General features: G+C 40.1%; 1 protein-coding gene across 1 annotated transcript in view; it reads left to right on the plus strand.

Moving 5' to 3' along the window:
- The window catches only part of Nbn (nibrin), a 33,107-nt gene extending 21,226 nt beyond the window's left edge, over nucleotides 1-11,881 (plus strand). The window contains exons 11-16 of the mRNA XM_021630905.2: nucleotides 1,378-1,819; nucleotides 3,702-3,773; nucleotides 6,663-6,815; nucleotides 7,751-7,864; nucleotides 10,400-10,449; nucleotides 11,717-11,881. Coding sequence (XP_021486580.1) covers nucleotides 1,378-1,819; nucleotides 3,702-3,773; nucleotides 6,663-6,815; nucleotides 7,751-7,864; nucleotides 10,400-10,449; nucleotides 11,717-11,744 — 859 coding nt within the window. The 3' untranslated portion in view covers nucleotides 11,745-11,881. The remainder of the gene's footprint in view (nucleotides 1-1,377; nucleotides 1,820-3,701; nucleotides 3,774-6,662; nucleotides 6,816-7,750; nucleotides 7,865-10,399; nucleotides 10,450-11,716) is intronic.
- The last annotated feature ends 4,282 nt before the right edge of the window (nucleotides 11,882-16,163 follow it).

A 16,163-nucleotide genomic window follows, 5' to 3' on the forward strand; every position in this document is an offset into this window, starting at 1 on the left:
TATTCATTATTGAAGGAAGTGAGGACAGGGACTCAAACAGGACAGTTCCTGGTGGCAGGAGCTGATTCAGGAGCCATGGAGGGCTGCTGTTTACTGCCTTGCTTCCCAGGGCTTCCCTAGCCTGCTTTTCTTATAGAACCCAGGACCACCAACTCAGGGATGGAGACACCCACAATGGGTTGGGCCCTCTCCTTACTCCATCACCCTACTGCTGGATCTCATGGAGGCATTTCCTCAACTGAGGCTCCTTGCTGTGTAATGACTCTAGAGTGTGTCAAGTTGAGACACAGAACCAACCAATACAGTCAGGGTTGGTGGCCCTTATCAGCGGGGCCGTCTTGCTGGTCCAGTGGTTTTTTTAATCTGGGCTCATTCCACCTTGGTTTTGTCCTAATCCCCTTCCCTAGGTCCATTATACAGACCCAACTTTATTTTTCTTCAGCTTTCTTCTATTTGAGCTTTTGTTTTTTGTGTGCTGCCCATCATTAGGAAAGGTTAACCAAACCTAAGTTCCAGAATAATTTTTTTTCTTGTATTTTTCTATAATAATATGTCTTGCAAGGTAAAAAAGGTAATTTACTTTATTGTAATCCTTAATTACTTCTTCTCTGCCTCCCTGGATCTATCTTTCTCCTTTACTGTACATTTCTGGCCAGCTGTACACTTAGATCTTTGACAACCTAGAAAGCAGGGAACCAAGTGTGAGTCCTCTGGACTATGGTAAAATGACTGGTGTGCTGTTATAGAAAGTACTTTTAGAAGATAGGCATGGGGCGAAGGAAGGGAGGGAGGGAAGGAAGGAGGGAGGGAGGGAGGGAGGGAGGGAGGGAGGGAGGGAGGGAGGGAAGGAAGGAAGGAAGGAAGGAAGGAAGGAAGGAAGGAAGGAAGGAAGGACGGACGACGGACAGTTAGACATAGTCACATGGTATTTTCCATATTCATTTGGTGGTATGTTCTAGATTTGGCCCCTTTGGCTTAATTTTTTTACTACAGCTCTCATTAACCCATCAGGTTATAGTCCCTGGTAAAGGTTTAATTGCCCATCAATTGCCTTCCCTGCTAAATAAGGCGCTGCCTTCTGCCTGTGGGCCCCGTGTATGTTCATATATTTCTCTCTTCCCTCACATGGATTTACTGGCTGATTCTGCATTAGCAAGGGGGACAGGGCTCTTCATATGCTTTAACCATAAGACCCATCATCACTTCTGTTAATGCAGTAGAAAGAATATGAAGCGCATACTACTTGAAAGGTTTGATTTCCACTGATACTGTTAATAAAATAAGGAGTACGTTGTGAGTTAAGTGGAGTGAGTACTAAATAATGACAAATTAAGCAAAGTTCCTCACTCTGATTTTGTTTTCTTTTTTAAACCTAAGGGAAAGGGATGAAGAAAATCCAGAAAGTTCCTCATCTAAATCATCAAGACTGGAACTGTCTTGTTCTCTTTTAGAACAAACGCAACCTGCTGCCCCATCACTGTGGAAAAGCAAGGAGCTTCTGTCTCAGAATGAGACTGTGGACAAGGAAGCAGATGCCGCATTTGTGGATGATATAGACATAAAACCCAGGGGGAAAAGTTCTGCCAGTAAATCCTTTTCCATAGAAAATCTCAGACCAAAAAAAAGAAAAGAAGTTGATTTGGCTATAGAAGAAGAAGTGTTGGAAGATTTATTCAAGAGTACAAAGCCAGAGCTGGCAGTTCACGTGAAAGTTGAAAAGCAAGAGGAAGATGTCAGCATCAGAAAAAAGCCAAGAATGGATGTAGAAAGGAGTAGTTACCTTAATGGTGAAACAGTGCCAGAAAGCAGCAGAGAAATTGTACGTAACAGTTTATTGTATTTTATGAGGCAGCTCCTCATGTACCTCAGGCTGGTCTCAAGTGTGATGCAAAGCGTAGGATGATCTTAAACTTCTGATCCTCCTGCCTTCAGTGCTGAGTGCTGTGATTACAGAGCAGTTTCTTCATAGCTTTGTTTCTTTTCCTAAAATTCCATCCCATATTGATCACACAATAAACACAGACCTACAAAAAAGTGGTTGTAGTTTGAGTCACAGAAGTCTTTGCTCTTTGACTTTATAGTCCTCAGTACCCACTTTTTTTAGACATTCGTTCAGAGTTCCTGTTACTCAGGTCATTAGAATCCAGATAGGAGAAGACAAGAATCGAGTACCATGTACCCATAGACACCACTGAAATAGTCTTTTGTGAAGCATCAGATGTCTTTCATTTACTATATAAGGGTTCGTGATGATATCAGACAATCAGATTGTTACTGTGGTATACTGTTTTATAGTATATTTATTTATTTATTTATTTACTGTTTTGAAATGTATGACAAACTTATGTAAGCAAGGGAGCAGTGAAACCACTGGCCTGATCACCCCATACCTGGGCAAAAGGTTCTTTTTGTAGATATGAGAGAGAGACTAACCAGAGGCATTTGTGGGAGTTCAGAACAGCCATGGCTACCTCTCTGGAATGGAGAGGAACCTAGTGGACAAAGATAGTTCTCTGGAGTGCAGAGTAATTGGGGAGGGGGCTCACCCATTATAAAGAATAGGTAGCTGTATGGTCAGGAGAAGGAAGCCTAAACTGGGACAGTGTGGGAGTTTAGGGTAGAGGGGGAGATGGGGAAAGCCAGGAAGCTAATATAGGGCCTCTGCTATGCCTAACAGGTACAAGTTAATAGGGGCCAGAGGAGCTGAAGGTTAACATGGGCCTTTGATAAGTAACTAGATGCCACATTTGCCTGTCTCCACAACGAAGAGATAAGTAAGTGGCTTCTTTTGGCAGAGATTTCTGTCCATTTCACAGGCTCCTGAGGAAGGCTACCTTTGAGCTTTTATCTGTCTACCAGTAACACTATATCCAGCTTTTCATCTTGAGACATCACTGGTTTCGTCAGGGGAGGGATGGTACTGGGAGTTCCCTTTGAATCTAACAATAACATTATAAATAAATAATACAAATGTAGGAGTCAAGAGAGAATGCGTAACAGTTAGGATCTACTAAAAAATAGATCACTATATTCTAGTATTTACTTGTTTTTAGCAAGAATCTTTTCAAAAATGTTTTTGTTTTTATTGTAAAGTATTAAGGACATTTTACTTTTCCAGCATTCAAGAGGCAGAGGCAGGCAGATCTCTGTGAGTTTGAAATCTCCCTGGTCTACATAGTAAGTTCCCAGCTACCCAGGGCTTCATAGTAAGACCCTGTCATCAAAAGCAAAACAAAAACCAGAAAACTTTTTATTTTAAGGTAACTTGTGATTCTCTTGTATATAAAAGAAATGGTGTAGAGTGGGTCCAATGTGCCCTTCAGTTAACTTTCTTAGTTACTTAGTCAGCTTGCTACATCACAAACAGGAACACTGCAGTTAACCAGCCTTAGTATGAGATTAGTCTTCATTTGATTTTCTTATACCATTTTGAGAAATTATATTTGTATGTGCTTATAAAGGGAGGTGGACCAGCAGTTTATTGATATTCTACCATCCCAGCCAGACATAGTAACAGTATAGATCAACGGTTAATGCAGTTTTCTGGCTGTGATTTTATAACTTCATGTTTTATTCACATTTTGTTGGATATTCTCTAAGACAAAATTTATATTTATTTCCTGGGTCACAGAGTGATTGTTTTTAAGATTTTAAAAAGATTTATTAATAACTGCTATAACCAATGTTTTGTTTATTTTTAGCAAGAAGATAAAACAGAAAGGAAACATGAGCTTCAGAGAGAATCACTGTGGGCAACAAAAGATGAAAAAGCTGTAAGAAAAACTCTTATTTTATTCTTACAAATATTTGACTTAAAACAATTATCATCATATAAATTTCTGCCAGTTTACATTCTTATTAAATATTTCCTTGTATAATTCTGACCCATTTTGGGAGTTTGCCTTTTCTGGAAATAGATTATGAGACAATAAGGAGTATAAAGAACCTTAGGTGTAACCCCTTTCTCTATACTGCATGGCTACGCAATATTGAGCAAATCATTTCTCAGGGACTGAAAGTCCTTTGATAAAACAGCTGAAGCTTTTCCAGCAGGGCTGTTGTTTATATCAAATTCGGTAATGGACATGTGTTACCTGTAAATTCAAAAAGAATTAGGCCAGTTTTACTTAAGTAAGGTTCTGATTGCAGCCCCTTATAATCAGAAGAGCCTTTTTTGGTGGCTTTTCTTTTTTGGTCTTTCTAACTGCACTTATCTTACATATAAATTACATAGTTACGTCAATTAAAAAACAAAAAAGCATTACTAGTTGGGTATGGCCTGTGCCTTTAATCCTGGCTTTAGTAAGGCAGAGGCAGATGGACGTCTGTGAGTTCTAAGAACATCTGGTCTTCATAGTGAGTTTCGGGTGAGCCAGGACCACACCGTGGGACCCTTTCTCGAGAAAATTTAAAAGAAATTAGGATGAGTAGGTTGATGTGTATTAGGTTGAATTAGATTAGAAGTAAAAGGAATTACAAACCCAGGCTGTGAATTTTAAGTCATTGTAGTCATAACTAGGCTCAAACACATCCTTATTAGTCAAAATAGGAGCAATCAGTACATTTTGCCAGTGAGAAATAAGTTTATTTCTGTAGCATAAAAAGCCATGTTTCAAGGTTCAAGGAACTCTTGAAAAAGCATTTTTCTGCATGGTAATGTTTCCCTGTAAAAAGCGGGCAAGATGCCTGAAGGAGTGGTAGTCAGTTATCAAGAGCATCATGGTTGGGGCAAAACTTCACAGCCCAATTCTTTTCAGCTTTGAAAGTGTTGATTGTGTAATGTCCAGTTAGAAGTTGTCTGGACACTAAGACTCATAACCAAACCCTGCAGAGTGCAGGGAATCATATGAAAGAAGGGGAGTTAGTCTGATACAGAAAGGATAGGAGCTCCACAAGGACCAAATATATCCGGGCTCAGGGTCTTTTCTGAGACTGACACTCAACCAAGGACCATGTATGGATATAACCTAGAACCTCTGCTCGGATGTAGCCCGTGGTAGCTCAGTAACCAATTGGTTTCCCAAAGTAAGGGGAACAGGGACTATTTCTAACAGAATCTCAAAGGCAGTCTCTTTGACCTCCCCCCCCCCCAGGGGAGGAACAGTCCTGTTAGGCCACAGAGGAGGGCTTTGCAGCCAGCCCTGAAGATACCTGATGAAACAGGATCAGATGAAGGGGGAGGAGATCCCCCCCCATCAGTGGACTTAGAAAGGGGCAGGGAGGAGATGAGGGAGGGAGGGAGGGACTGGGAGGGAATGAGGGAGCAGGATACAGCTGGGACACAGAGTTAACAAAATGTAACTGATAAGAAAAATAAAATTAAAACAGAAGCTGTCAGGAGGACTGGGGCCTCTCTGTCAGCAGTGCTAGCTGTAGGCATTGCAGCTTTGGGTGCGTCTCGTGGGTTTGCTGCTCGTACTTCTCTGATGCAATGGTTTCACTAGGAGTTAAGAAGCTGCTCTGGGTCAGGCCAGCAGCAGACAGTGATCATGACCTTTTTTGGGGTGCAAGTCTGGCTTTGGTGAATGATCTGTTCTGGGGCTTCTCGATCCATCCCCTGACTGACTGTGATGTACAGTACCCTTTGCACTGCATATCACAGTCTGACTGGCTTGTTGTGTAGAGTAAGAGAGGACCACAGTCAAGCTGTTGTATTATTTGTTATTAGTATCATTATTATCACTCGGTTCTCAAAGCACCCACTTACAGAGCCTTATCACCTTTCCAGTTTGCGGTGCTCAACAATACTTGGTCCATATTGAGCTCTCCAGCAACTTTTCTTGTAGTTGTGAGAGCTTCAGTGATTGCTCTCCCTTGGCCCTGCTTTCTGATGGCTGCCCACCATGCTCCTCATGTTCAAGGCTCTTGCCTCTTTTGCTAAGCATCTGGAGTCATCACTGCATTGTATGTCCATCCGCAGTTTCTGGGTCAAGTGTGTTGCACGTAGTCTCTGCTGCCTCATGAGCCATTTTGAACTCAACAAACTCAGATTAGTTTTTGTCTGACATCATTTTTATAATACAAAGTAAATATAAAATAAACAGAGGCTAGAACGTCATTAGAAAAAAAAACATGAAGTAGGAAACATGCATTACAATTCTATACTCTGTAACCATATTTGTTAAGAATGTATTTCAGTATCAAACAGCACATTTTAACAGTGTGTAACTGCACTTATAACCAGTGTAATAGTAGTAAATTACATAAGCAGAGATTCTCATTGGACAGATCAGTAGTGATTGGGTGTTCAGAATTGTTTTCTAGATGTGTTAAACATATATGGGACCTGTCGAATGGAATGTTTAATAACTGCGGTGCACAGTGTTAATGGGAGAGAAGCGGATGGTGATGAGATATGTCGGGAGAATGTCTAAAGAAGGTAGCTTGCTCACGGAGGTGAGGTACAAGCCTGGAGGTGAAGAATACTATACGATTGTAGCCTTCTCTTCTAAGCGGACATGCTATAGATGTTCTCAGTGCCGTAGAGCTCCTTAGTCACTTTCCGGGTCTGAAATAGATATCGATCCCAAATACAGAGTTCAGGTGCCAGGAACAACTTCCTGTTTTCTTTTGGGTATTTGGACTTTTTCTGTAAATCTCTAAATGACAGGTAAATTCCACTTTCTTTGGCTTTTTCTCTAACCATTTAATCCCCATTTAAGAGTGGTGATGAACTTCTGGACAACAGTGAGGAGCTTCCGAGAGGAGTGCTGCTGACTGAATTTAAGTCACTGGTGGTCAATAACTACACTCCCACAAGTCTGTGCGTGCTAAGTGATAATGGTCGACTGAAGAATTTCAAGAAATTCAAGAAGGTAAGTGTCTTTATTAACTGCCTCAAGAGGGCAGCGTTTGGGCTGTTAGAGACAACACTGGCACTGAAAGGATTTACTGCGCTTTTTGTTTGTATTTTGCATCAGGGTTAATTTATTGTTTGTTGTGTTACATGGAAGTCACAGGACAACATGTGAGAGGGGTGTGTCTCTTCTTCTACTGTATGAGTCAAGAGAATTGAACTCAGCTTTTCAGGCTTGGTGGCAGGCTTCTTTACCCCTGGAGCCAGCCCCATTTTTGTTTTTTGAGATAGAGTCTTACATGAAGTATGAGGTGGCCTGGAACTCAACATGTGCACAGACTTGCTTTGAACTCTATAGTCTTCCTGCCTCAGCCTCTCAAGTGCCAGGATTATAGATTAAACTTTGAAAAACTTAGAATAAGATATAGTGCCTTAAACTATAGTTTGTTTTCCTTGAGTTGCTTTGGTTGCTGGGTAAAAACCTAAAGCGATTTTTAAAATGAAACCTACAGTTATAACTCATAAGTTTTTTTTCTTCTTAGTGTGTAAGTCTTAATGGCATATCTAAATCTAGATATAGTAAGAGCTAGAAAAGGGTGAAAACAGATGGGCCTGGCACAATTTCTGTGTCTCTCTTTTTTTTTAATAATTTATTTAATTTTATTTTGAGTGCATTGGTGTGAGGGTGTTAGATCCATTGAACTGGAGTTACAGACAGCTTTGAGCTATCATGTGGGTGCTGGGACTTGAACCTGGGTCCTCTGGAAGGAAGAGCAGACAATGCTTTTAACCATTGAGCCATCCCTCTAGCCCCATGTGCCTCGTTTTCACTAAAAGAATATACACTCCTTTGATGTTTATGCATGACTTACAACTGTTTACATTTTAGGTATTTTTAAAAATAGTTTTCTTAGTTTATTAATATGCTTCCCCTCGCTGCTTACTGTTTTCCAGACCAGATTTCCTGGAGCAGGAGGGCTTCCACGCATCATTGGAGGGTCAGATTTAATTGCTCATCATGCTCGAAAGAATACAGAATTAGAAGAGTGGTTGAAACAGGAAATGGAGGTTAGTGGGAAGTGAGGTCCTTATACTTTGAATTGTACTTTAGCTTCTTGTGACTCTTTGAGTAAACTTTTTCTTTTTAGTGTGAGCAGTTTGTGTGTATGTTTAAGTGTGTGGGGTGGGGTGGGGTACATGCACAAGTGAGGCCAAAGGTTGATTCACAAGTCTTTGTTATTATCTACCTTATTTGTATTTGTTGGTATTGACTGACTGAGCTCTGAGATAGGATTTCTTCCTGAACCTGTGGTGCCGGCTGCTGAGTCCTCTTAATCTGCCTGTTCCTCTCCCCTAGTACAGAGAGAGGTCACTGGTGTGTGCCTGGCTTCTATGTGTATTGTATGCAAAGGCTCTGACCTCAGGTTCTCATGCTTGCACAGCCTGCCCTTTATCCACAGAGCCATCTCCCCAGCCCCAAGCAAGTTCTTCCTATAAGCAAACTTAAGTGACTTCAGTTCATTAGTTTAGGAAAATTACTTTAAGACTCACCTTTACTTTTTCATCTTTAAGAGAATTACAAAGTTTTGTTAGTTAAAAAGCAAGTGGCATCTGAGTAGATTAATTGTAAATCCTAATGTAAAAGGAAAAGAAAGAACAAAGCCAGAACAACCTAAGTACAGGCCTGGCACTGAAGAAGACAGCTACTGGGAAGCTCTTCCATGTAGACCCATGTAGGAGCGAGTACCTCCTGGTCTGGGGGCTTCCAACAGCTCCGGGTCCTTCTTGCTGTTTCCTGAACACCGCCATTTCCCTGTTTCCCCTACAGTGTCTTTTGGGAAAGCCCAGTAAAATTTTATCAAGTTTAATTTTTCTTGACTATAATTTTGCTAATTTCTTTGGATTGTCATTTAGTTTACTGTTTCTGTCTTCAACACTTAATTTTCACTTCCAGCCACGCAGTTTTAAATTTAGACTTGTATCTTTTTGTTGCAAGCCTGTTTTTTTGTTTTGCTTTGTTTTTCAAGCTGTTTTTATTTCCTACAAATACTTTTGCCGTGATCCCAATATCTGATGTGTTTTTTAGTTATTTTTTAAACTTTTTTATGTGTACAAATTTTTTATGAATACACATTCTTTTATGGCAGTCCATAAAATAATTAAGAAGGTAAAACCTAAACCCCAAGAAATTACTTGTTGGAACATTAAGTGAATCATAATCCAAATTCTCTTTGTTGAAGAGGGTAGGAGAGGCAGCATGGAAGCATCGAGGGAAAGACCAAGTTGAAGGAAGCCACACCAAATGCCCCCGAGTCATTGCTCTTTTATATGCTTGGGAGAAGTTAAAATGACGGTGCAGCTGCCCCCTTTTCCGGCTTCTTTAATCTCAGCGGGAGGTAGATATGCTCTATGTGTGCTCGGTTTATAGCAGCAAACTCTTGGCTGACACGCAGGGATCCAGGCACCCTACTCCGTACAGCTCAGCACACGTTCCGCGTGTTGTCACCTGGCAGCCACGGGGTTGTCCCCACTGTGCTCTTTCTGTGTTCTGAACTCCGTTCTTCCTCAGCCCTTCTAGTCAGGCTGTGAACCCATCTTAATTTTCATAATCAGTGGGCCGGTTCCTAAAGTTCCCCCGAATTTGAGATAGTCATTCTGTAGTGTGCTACCTGATTTGAATATTGATATATTGAGATAAGATCTCAGTCCTTGAATTTCTGACAGTCATTTCTATTTCTCTACACTGTCTTAATGTGTTTTTTAAAATAAAAATTAGTTTTCCTTTTTTCTTTATTGTCCCCTTAAAATTTAGTATCATTTGTTCTGAAGCCTTGATATTGTTTTGGTAAGGTATGCACTTTTATTAAATGGTCTCAAGTCAGAGTACAGGCAGGCCCTGAGTGCCTCAAAACCTTGACCCATGCTGCATCCATGTTTTATGTCTTCCTATTTATGTTCTGTTCTGCTGCTGTAATAGAAAATGTTAAAAGAAAGATGTGATTTTGACATTTTACAATATGGATAAAAGAAATCCATGTAGGATTAAATCCATACAGGTCACGGTTCTTACAGGTCACGGTTCTGTATCTTTTTAATAACATTTATCTTGCGTGCGTGTGTGTATGTGCGTGCGTATGTGCTTGCATGGGTGCCAGAGGTCATCCTTACGGAGCCTGTTCTCCCCGTGCCATGTGGGTTTTGGGTGCTGAAGTCAGGACATCGGGCTGCACCATCGGGTGTCAGCGTGCACCCTCACTCACAAAGCCGTCTAGCTCTTCCTAAACACTGAGTGTTAGTGAAGCCCATGTGCCATCATCATTCCTGAGCACTGAACTTGGTCAAAAAGAATGTTTCCAAACCCACTAAGCTAGCAGTGTAAGTTGGTTGTCTTTGATATTGGTCAGACAGTTACTTAATTACAGCACGCTTGCAGTAATCTTAGCATAAAATGAAAATAGAGAGGTCAGCTGAATGGGAGAGGCTACAGAAGAAAACCTTGCTGATGAACGACGTCTTGGATATGAAACTGGAGGATGACTGTATAGTCTGTATACCAGGCATGTGCCACTGAGCAAATGACTCATGTGATGTTAACTTTGGCAGGTACAGAAACAACAGGCGAAAGAAGACTCTCTTGCCGATGACCTGTTCAGGTAAGAGTTGACTTTGCTCTCAAGGCCTTTTGAGAAATATAGGTATAACTCAGTTATGCTCATGCCAATCAAATATTTGTTTCTTCTGTCCTTATAAGAGACACCTAATCTCTTCACATAAAGAATGTTTGACTTTTAAAATTCATGTGTTTTTATTATTTGGCCATATACTAATTTAATTTCCTGGCCGCAGATTTAAGATTAATTCCGTTTTATCATAAGATGTTTAAGTTTTTACATGGTATCTTTCAGGCAAAGGAAGAGTTCTAAAGTATTTAGAGTATCAATCTATGAGGTTTTTGTTATAGTAGAATTAAATGAACAAATTTTAAAATCAGACAAGTGTCCAGACCATTTGTCTAGTTTTAATTTGACAGATGGATAAAAATGAAAGGTTGAATGAGAAATCCAAAACTGTTTTTGTTGTTGTTTGCGTGCTTTGTGGCAGTTCTAGAGAGTTGTTAGGAATGATAATAAATTTTGAACATTTCTGGAAACCCAATAACTTTGTAATTGTTACCTCTTAAATACTAATGAAATACCAGAAGAGGTGGACCCTGGCTAAATCAGTGACATTCTTCTCACCCTCAATCTTTTTACACACTTACTGTGTATAAGCACACAGTATACATACTTGCGTTTCCGCATATGTGTGTTGAAACATGCATGTCATAATGAGTGTGTGGAGGTTGGAGGACAACACTCAGGAGTTGCTTTCTCCTGTCATGGGGACTGAACTCAGGTCATCAGGCTCCGCAGCAAGAACCTGTTGAGCCATCTTACACCCCAACCCCGGTGTATTTTGCAGCCAGTTTTACAATTTTCTTGACTTGACAGTTGACAGTATAAATCACTAGTAATAATAGTGACAATACTGATTTTTCATGAGTACAAGAAAAATCAATGAGATCTAGTTGCTGAGTTTCTATAGAAAATCGTAAAAAAGCAGTAATTATATTTTAGGGCCACTCATCTTTTTGTACAAACAATATACTTTCATTTGGAGAAATGGTTATATAGGATCTATTCAAATCCACACTTAATTTTTATGCTATTGTTTTGGTTTTAAAGCTTCATATGATTTGTGTTAATGATGATATTTTTATTACATTATTCATTTAAGTAACATCAAGGGATAAATGGAACTTTCAACTTTAAGAACAAGCTAATATTCTCATGAGGTTTGCTAAAGGAAGACTGCAGGTTGAAAGCCCTTTAATGGGATCCCTTACTGAAATGTCCTTTAGCCTGATTTTTTTCTTTGCAGATATAATCCTAATGTAAAAAGAAGATGATGGAACTTTTGTAAAGAAAGCTATGGAAACGCTTTTCTTAGCAAGCGCTTATTTCAGGCCAACCGGGAACATGAACGCAGTACACAGAATTACAAGCCCTTTAAGGCTTCAGCTTATTAAATACAGCCAACATTACATCCCTTTTGTGTGGTAATGTTGTCTCCGGGAGCTTTGTTATCTTGTGTGTTTTGTTACTAAGTAATTATCACAATCATAGTGTCAAATCCTGAAACTGCAACTACATTCAAAGTGAAGGCCAAAATCTCCCTTCTACTAGCTACATGGGTTTCCCTGTGTGGAGGGTTATCTATAGATACAAATATAGCTGTACTTTTGTGACTCATTCAAACACCTGAGCTCAATGTTTTTCAGGAATTACTGTAATTACTGTGTACCGTGTTTTCACCTTAAATCTGATGATGGGCACATCAACATAACTTTGTCTTTACCGTTATTCTATAAGCTTCCTAAACTGATGTGACCCAAGTGAAATGATGTCAGTGGTAAGAATATCGCCACATCTCAGCATCACTGTCTCCGACTAGCTCCCCGCAAGGAGAGGTAGACTCCTTGTTGGTGGTTGTACTGATCACAGTGCCTGTCTTGGCTCCTTACATGTCCAAGTATGTCTCTCTGTGAAGTAGAGGCAGGGTTTGTCTTCTACCAAGAGGAAAATGATAACAGGAAATAGGTTTTTTTTCAAATATTTTAATGTGGAGAAGTAGGGTTGTATATTATGCATTATATTCTGGAAAGTATTATAAGCCTTTTAGTACACACTGAAAGCTTCCTGGCCTGTAAATTCTGCCACCCTAGCTATCTTACTTTTTTTTTTTTTTAACTTAGAACATAATGTAGAAACAAGGCGTAGCTATATTTGGTAGGCCTTCATGGAACATTGTCTGTGTGTGCCTCTTTAAAATTACACTTACGTGTCTGGATCAGCTACTTTCTACCTTAGATCAGACTTCAGAACATACTACTTCATTTTATAGAGACAAGTTAGAAATATGGGCTCTTAGTTTATTCTCATCCTTCATTACACTTTCCAGTTTTATTTATGAAACAGCAAGCATACGTCTAAACCTTTGTTCTTCCTCAACACAGTGAAAGAAAAGGCACTAAAGGTCCAGCAGTTTTTTTTAACATTCCTTTTATGGCTGGAGAGATGGCCCAGCCGTGAGGAGCACTTGCTGTGGCTCTGGGGAGAATCCAAGGCTTCAGGATGCTAGGCACTCTACCAACTGAACTGCATCTCCAGCACACACTTTAAATTTTGATAAAGTCACATTTACCTATTTTCTTTGACATTTTTCCTGTCACACACAGAAAAATACTATTTAAGTCCAAGACTCAGTGTTAGTCCATAAGGTTACATTTTAATATTTCCATAAATACTAATGTAAACTTCTTAACTTTTAAGGATGATATAAAGTGGTCAGGAGTAGGTTTCTCCCATATGCATGTCAAACACTTTATTGGTAGTCTTTCTGCATTAAATTACCTTGGCAGCTTTATCACACATTGGTTATGGTTTATTGTTTACCCATCCTTTCATCAGACTACTCTTTTCTTGAATCAGAAAATCTCATTCCAACTTATTCACTAAAGTGGGGTCTCTCAAATTGCAGCCCACAGATATGGCTAGCCAGTTTAGGGATGTCACCTCTGCCTTCTGGGGACCTGAATGCTCAGTTTGTGAGCCATTTGCTTTATCACTGAGCCATTTCCCTAGTCTCTGGAACCCAAAACTTCAGTCCTCTAGCAAGCCAGTTTCTATCAGGAATCTGTTGTGCAGGAGGAGCAGGATTGGGTTGGATTTGTGTCCATAGTAGTGGGAGCACTCCTCCCTCTCCTGCCCTAGGCCTGCATTTGGAAGGCATATAGTCCTGCACCCCTCACCTTTGCCCACACTAGAGCTGCAACCAGGTTAAACTCCGCCCTTCTATAAGGTCAAGTCTAGCAAGCACATAGAACTCCTCTCCATGCAAACAAGACATTCCCAGCACCTTAGGCCCAGCCAATGATGTGCACTTATCCCCAAAGCCTCTACCTACTCCCCGAAGGTATAAATGGCCTTTTGTCTCTCCCCCAACCCCCATTAAAGAAGCTGCTCTTCAAAGCCTGCCTCACCTGCTGCCTGTCTGTTCTCACCGTGCTCACCTGCTGCCTGAGGTCTCCATCACCCCTGACCCATCCCACCTGTCTGATCATAGGTGACAATGCTGTTAAATGGGGGGGAGGACATGACAGGGTGGGAACAACAGATTTTAATGTACTAGAAACGAATGATTTTGCTTTTTCAAGACAGGGTTTCTGTGTGGCCATGGCTGTCCTGGAACTTGCTTTGTAGAGCAGCAGGCTGGCCTGAGATCTGCCTGCCTCTGCTTCCCCAGTGCTGGGATTAAAGGCGTGTGCCAGCACACGCAGCTAAGAACTGATATCTTTAAAATACCCAACCTATATATGTAATTTCAGTGAGATTTCCCATTTCTTTCAACTCATTTGTACTTCTATTGTGAGGCTTGTATATTTTACAGTGACCCCTGTACTCAGTATTTTGATGTTGTAAATGATCTTTTAGGTAGTTCATCTTAACAATGATGCCTTGCTTGTATATGGTATTTTTGTATAATGAATGTAGAACCCTGTAAGTAGCTAAATTCACCATAAATCGATTTTCATAGAATTTTTCAGATTTTTACATATACATCATTTGTGAATAAATTTTGCTTTCCAGTTCTGACTTTTTCTCTCACCTTAACTATTAAAACAATGTCAGTGTTATGCTTGATCATAGCTATTCAGACTTTCCATTTCTTGTGTCATTCAAGGACTTGATCCATTCTATGCCCTCATATTAAGTTGTTCATTTCCGTATTTTTACTATCTTTTTCTTTTCCCTCTCGTTACTAGCACTTTGTTCCTCCTGTCTGGCTAGGGGCATGTCAAGTCTATTAAGATTTTGAAGGCCTAGTCATCGATTTCACTATTCCCTTCTTTATGCTTCGGGATTAATTTTCTCTAGTTCCCATTGATTATTTAAGACCACGTTTTAACATTCATGCCTGAATTCATTCTGCAGTGTTGGTTATGTGGCAGCTTTGTTCGTGTGTTGAGTCTTTGCTCTGTGTTTTAGCCTCTCACTCATTTTTTACCTCATGAATGGGCTTTGCAGCTCTGTTGTTTTAGCAAGTCTACTTTCAATTAGCAGCAGCCTGTAATGCGCACTGTACACCTATAGAAGGGTACTACCGCCTGTTTTCCTAACATTTGTGCTTTAACTCATTTTGTCTTAAATCTTCAATTTTTAGGTTTTGATTTTAAATACTCTCAATAGTTAGACTCTAAATACTTTTAGGAAAAAATTTACCACCTTTTATTAGTCTTCTTTCATTCACGTAAACATATCTCATTGGGTTCATGCTCCTCCGATGTGAAGTTGAAACTTCAAGATTTTTTTCCATTGAATCCCTTTTTCACAAAGGAGTTGCCAGAACTTCCTTTTTAAAAGTGTACTTAGAAGGTCCCACCACTTCCTATTGACCATTCCATTTTGTTGGTTTGAATATGATTCTTCCCCACCCCACCCAAGTCTTGTGGATTTGAATACTTGGTTTGCAGCTGGTGGCTGTTTGGTGGGAATTATGAGGTATGGCTCTAGTATGACTGATGTTTCACAAGTTTGCACCACCTTAGTGTTAGTTCTCTCTGCTTCCTGTTTGTGGATCAAGATGTGTGCGCTCAGCCGCTGCGCCAGTGCCTGCCTGCCTGCCTGCCACCGTGTTCCCCACATGACAGTAATGGACCCTTCCCTCTGAACTATAACCATCATATAAACTCTTGCTTCTGTAAGTTGCCTTAGTCATGATGTTTCATCACAGCAATAGTAATGTAACTAAGCCATCTATATTTTAAAGGCTTTTTCACAATTACTAATGTTCTCCATGTTTGTTCATAGAAAAGCACTACGGGTGTGCATCTTAGGGGCTCCAAGGCACTTCTAGCTGTACTGCCCCTGTGTATTTATTTCTTTGTTTTTAATTCCCACCATATTACGCTAAGCATTCTTTCAACAATTTTAAGTAGGGTCTGTTTCTCACATTAGACAAGGGCTAGAAGTCACTTAGCTCACTAACGAGTCTAATATTAAAAAGCAGATGGAATTTTGGCACAGATGTTCATCAAGTAATAAGAATACAGGAGGATAACACATCGGAGTTAATACTTTGTCAGGACAGCTAATACTGAAGGAGCCGGGGGAAGCTGGCATTTATCTGCAGGATTTCCTTCTCCAGGCTTTATTTAAGGACTTACTTTCTCTGACATCTTATTATTAAAATGTGTAAGTTAACCCCCCCACAACTGCAATTGCTTAAGTATAAAAGTCTCCTGAGAGAGAAGAGAATGCCAACTAAG

This window comes from Meriones unguiculatus, chromosome 6 (genome assembly GCF_030254825.1).
Source record: "Meriones unguiculatus strain TT.TT164.6M chromosome 6, Bangor_MerUng_6.1, whole genome shotgun sequence".
Classification (NCBI taxonomy): domain Eukaryota; kingdom Metazoa; phylum Chordata; class Mammalia; order Rodentia; family Muridae; genus Meriones; species Meriones unguiculatus.